Consider the following 4,683-nt stretch of genomic DNA (forward strand, 5'->3'; position numbering starts at 1 on the left):
ACCACCCTCTTCTCAGTTTTGGTAGAAGGCATTTTCTACTCATCTGCTAAGAACATGCTTATGAAATACAAATCCTTCTCCTCTCTGCTTCCTGGCTTGCCTCTTTCACCCATATGTGTGCTGACAGATGGATGAGTTATGGAGGCAGCTGAGAATCAGAACAAGAGAGGAGAGTGCTGGGATTTGGGGGGTGGGGGAGGACTCCAGTGCAATTTTATCAAGTGAGGTTGTGTGTCTGAGTGTCTGAAGGAATGGAAAGTGTTTTGTTTCTTGTTTTTTATTTTATTTTTGTTTTTTTGTTTTTGTTTTTGTTTAATGCTTCCGTGCAATTGCTCACAGGGTGATTTGGGAAGGAGAAGGCAGGGGGATGGGTCACCTGAAAATTACTCCCTATGAGTTTTCCAGTAAAGTTGGCTTCTTCTCTGCAAGCTATTTTCCTTGTCTGGAGTCAGTTCACACCTAATATGGAAGGATCGCTTTTAGTCTATACTTGTTGCTATGGTAGCTTCAGAAGCGGCTGCCGACAGAGCTAGGAGCAGCCGCTCCCTCTTCTCCCAAACTCTTTTGGCACGAGGCTGAACACGCATGGTTTCAAGACTATGCAAGTGTCAGTGGATGGCATGTCTTTTATTTTGGGAAACATCTTTCAAGTGGGCAGAGTGGCAGCTTTTGATGGTCCTTCAGAGCATCAGCTCTGCTAATTCTAACTCATGCATGGCTTCTATAGTCTGCTCCCCACATCACCCGCCTTTTTTTAGAACAAAGGCTGAAAATGGCCCTTATAAATATTTTAAATTGTTTAGCTAGTAGGATTAAAATGTGAACTTCTGCTTACTTAAAAAATGATGTCAAATAAAATAGTGCTATAAATAAGTAGAACGCTTATTTCCACTAGGAGGGATGCTTCCCACTATGAAAATGAGAGGGTGTAGGGAAAGACAATGGTGTGAAACATGGAAACACCTTTTTTGTTGGAGTCAGTAGAGTGGAAAGTGAAGCAGATGGAGTAGCAGCTCCATCTTGGTTGGATGACACTTACTTGGTTCTTGCCCTTAAGGAGTTTATAATTGAGTGGGTAAGAGAGATATTGAATAAGTAAAAACCAATATGATGAATATTACCAAGTGAGAGAGTATGGGGTACAATCAGAGACTGCACTGGGCATCTTACTCTCGTCTGAGATGGTCTGAGGAAGAGAGGCTTAAGATAAGAGGTGAAGAATCGTGGTGTGTGGACCCAGGGGTCAGTACCCTAGAAGAGAGATCAGCATGTAAGATGCTGAGAGGAGATACCTTTAGGAGGAATTAAATCTCAGTATAGCTATAGCAGAGGGTGAGAGGGAAAGATTATGAGATACAAAGATGAGGAGGAGGAGGAGGAGGAGGAGGAGGAGGAGGATGGTACTAGTGGTGGGGGTGGTGGCCGTGGTGACAGCAACAGTTAAAAAGCATTGACAGTGTTCCGGGCATTGTTCTAAGCACTTCACATTATTAATTTATTTGATCCTCACAGAAACCTTTTAAAGTATGTACTATTATTATATCCATTTTACAGATGAGGACACTGAAGAACAGAGAAGTTAAATAACTCGCCCAAGGCCACAAAGCCAGCATGGAAGCAGCCTGGGTATAGAGTCCTTGCCAGACAGAGAGGGGCCTGCCACAGTAAACAGTTTGGAACTTACCCTCTGGGTAATGTGAAGCCATCAAAAGGTATTCAGTAGGATGGGGACATCGGGCATGGCAGAGAAAACTACTCTAGCTGCAGGAAGCAGAATGAACTGGAGGGAGGGGGAGCGGAGACAAGGACTCCAAGTAGGAGGCTGATGTGAGTGCTCAGATGAGAGATAAGAATGAGTTGGATTGCAGGGTGTCGGTGGAGCTAGAGAGAAATGGGTGGATCAGAGAGTGACTGAGGAAGTGGAATCTATAGTACCTGAGGGCTGTCTGTATGGGAAGGTAGTCAAGGATGAACCTCAGGTTTCAGGCTTCAATTCTAGTCCCTGTAATTGTGTGTGAGGTGGGGACTTCCCCTAGGAAAATCAGGGTAAATGGGTGCTGGATAGCCAAAACGACTGAGGCCCATATCGCAAAAGTCAGAAATAAAACAACAGTCTCCTTCCTTTGCCCCTCCTCAATTTCCTTCTAAGTGACATTCCCTCTGTTTATGTTAAATTATGGTCCTTTGCACTGGATAATGATTTAATCAGAAGAGTTTCATCCCTGTTCACCTGCCCCAACTTGCCTTACTTCCCAAACACAGGCTGTGCCCATTTCATCATTGATGGGATGTCCCTCTTATCTTGTCAACTCCCATTAATTTATAAAAACATGGCCCATCCTACCTTCCCTGTAGCCCTTGTAAATCTCTCTTTTCTGAGCCCCTTTGACCCTTACAATCTCTGGCCCCCATAGTAAGACCACTTCACAGATTGTCAGATGTCTTTCTTGGCTTTGCTTCCATAACAAAACAGTGAGCTCCTTGACCACTATTCCTAACCCCTGCCCCAAGAGTTTTATGAATGTTACCTCATTTGAGTTCTCACCAGTTCTGAAAGGTACAAGGGTAGGCAGTGACATCATCATCCTTGCTGTCATCATCCTCCTCCTCAACATCAATCATCCTCTTGTACAGATGAAGTAGCTAGGACTGAGAGAATCTAAGTGACTTTCCCTTTATGATATAGCTGGAGAGTGCCAGGTAGGATTAAGAAATTACAAATCCAGGAACTTTCCAGAACGCTCGCTGAAAAGCGGAGGAAGCGGCGGCTGCCCGAGCTGCGCCCAGCAACGCGCTCCTTCCCACTCCCCCACACCGGCCTCGGGCCCCTCACCGGCTGTAGAAAATGGTGAAAGAAACTACTCACTATGATGTTTTGGGGGTCAAACCCAATGCCACCCAGGAAGAATTGAAAAAGGCTTACAGGAAATTGGCTTTGAAGTACCACCCTGACAAGAATCCAAATGAAGGAGAGAAGTTTAAACAGATTTCTCAAGCTTATGAAGTGCTCTCTGATGCGAAGAAAAGGGAATTATATGACAAAGGAGGAGAACAGGCAATTAAAGAAGGTGGAGCAGGTGGTGGTTTTGGCTCCCCCATGGACATCTTTGATATGTTTTTTGGAGGAGGAGGAAGGATGCAGAGAGAGAGGAGAGGTAAAAATGTTGTGCATCAGCTCTCTGTAACCTTAGAAGATTTATATAATGGTGCAACAAGAAAACTAGCTCTGCAAAAGAATGTGATTTGTGACAAATGTGAAGGCCGAGGTGGTAAGAAAGGAGCGGTAGAATGTTGTCCCAATTGCCGAGGTACTGGAATGCAAATAAGAATTCATCAGATAGGACCTGGAATGGTTCAGCAAATTCAATCTGTGTGCATGGAGTGCCAGGGCCATGGGGAATGGATCAGTCCTAAAGATAGATGTAAAAGCTGCAATGGAAGGAAGATAGTTCGAGAAAAGAAGATTCTAGAAGTTCATATTGACAAAGGCATGAAAGATGGCCAGAAGATAACATTCCATGGTGAAGGAGACCAAGAACCTGGACTGGAACCAGGAGATATTATCATTGTTTTAGATCAGAAGGACCATGCTGTTTTTACTAGGCGAGGAGAGGATCTTTTCATGTGTATGGACATACAGCTGGTTGAAGCACTGTGCGGCTTTCAAAAGCCAATATCTACTCTAGACAACAGAACCATTGTCATTACCTCTCATCCAGGTCAGATTGTCAAGCATGGAGATATCAAGTGTGTGCTGAATGAAGGCATGCCAATTTATCGTAGACCATACGAAAAGGGTCGCCTAATCATCGAATTTAAGGTAAACTTCCCTGAGAATGGCTTTCTCTCTCCTGATAAACTGTCTTTGCTGGAAAAGCTCCTACCTGAGAGGAAGGAAGTAGAAGAGACTGATGAAATGGACCAGGTAGAACTGGTGGACTTTGATCCAAATCAGGAAAGAAGGCGCCATTACAATGGAGAAGCGTATGAGGATGATGAACATCACCCTAGGGGAGGTGTTCAGTGTCAGACCTCTTAATGGGGCCAGTGAAGAACACTGCTGGCATTTTATATGCAGTAGTGAACGAACGAAGGACTATAATCATAGCTCACTACTTGCTATTATTGTTTTTGTTTTAATATTCAACTATAGTAGTGTTTTAAAAGTTAAATGAAGAATAAAAAATATAAAAGCTCAAAAAAAAAAAAGAAATTACAAATCCAGTGTCTTTCATTTGCAGGCTTTTAAAAAGTCTACCAGAAATTGGACAATTAATCTATGCCAGTTATTAAGCTCTGTATTTTACATGTTTGTTTTTATGACAATTCTATGAGGTAGTCATTCCTATCATCCCTGTTCTACAGATGAAGAAATTAAAGCTTAGAAAAATGAAATGATTTGCCCAAGGTCTCAGGTGGCTGAGCCAGGACTGGAACACAGGTATATCCATTGCCATTGTGCATTCTCTTCATCACTGTGCTATGCTGCCCCTATCCTTGTTTCCACACCAGGCTGCAGCCCCCCTGCTAAGTGCCCAGACAGAAAGAGGAATTCAAGAAGAAAAGAATGTGGCATGTGTGGTGAGGCAGAGAGAGGAAGAGGAAAGGTGGTCCTAGGTGGCTCTTCATGGTAGGGGAGACCCTCTTGCATTAGAGGAGAGCAGGCTGACATAGAGGGCGTTT

General features: G+C 43.7%; 1 protein-coding gene across 1 annotated transcript; it reads left to right on the top strand.

Moving 5' to 3' along the window:
• The first annotated feature begins 2,823 nt into the window (after nt 1–2,823).
• LOC131504663 (dnaJ homolog subfamily A member 1-like) lies at nt 2,824–4,192 on the top strand. The gene has a single exon (XM_058717243.1). It carries the CDS (start codon nt 2,846–2,848, stop codon nt 4,037–4,039), a length of 1,194 nt encoding a protein of 397 aa, XP_058573226.1. The 5' UTR covers nt 2,824–2,845; the 3' UTR covers nt 4,040–4,192.
• Nucleotides 4,193–4,683: the final 491 nt, after the last annotated feature.

The sequence above is a fragment of the Neofelis nebulosa genome, chromosome 2 (genome assembly GCF_028018385.1).
Source record: "Neofelis nebulosa isolate mNeoNeb1 chromosome 2, mNeoNeb1.pri, whole genome shotgun sequence".
Taxonomy (NCBI): domain Eukaryota; kingdom Metazoa; phylum Chordata; class Mammalia; order Carnivora; family Felidae; genus Neofelis; species Neofelis nebulosa.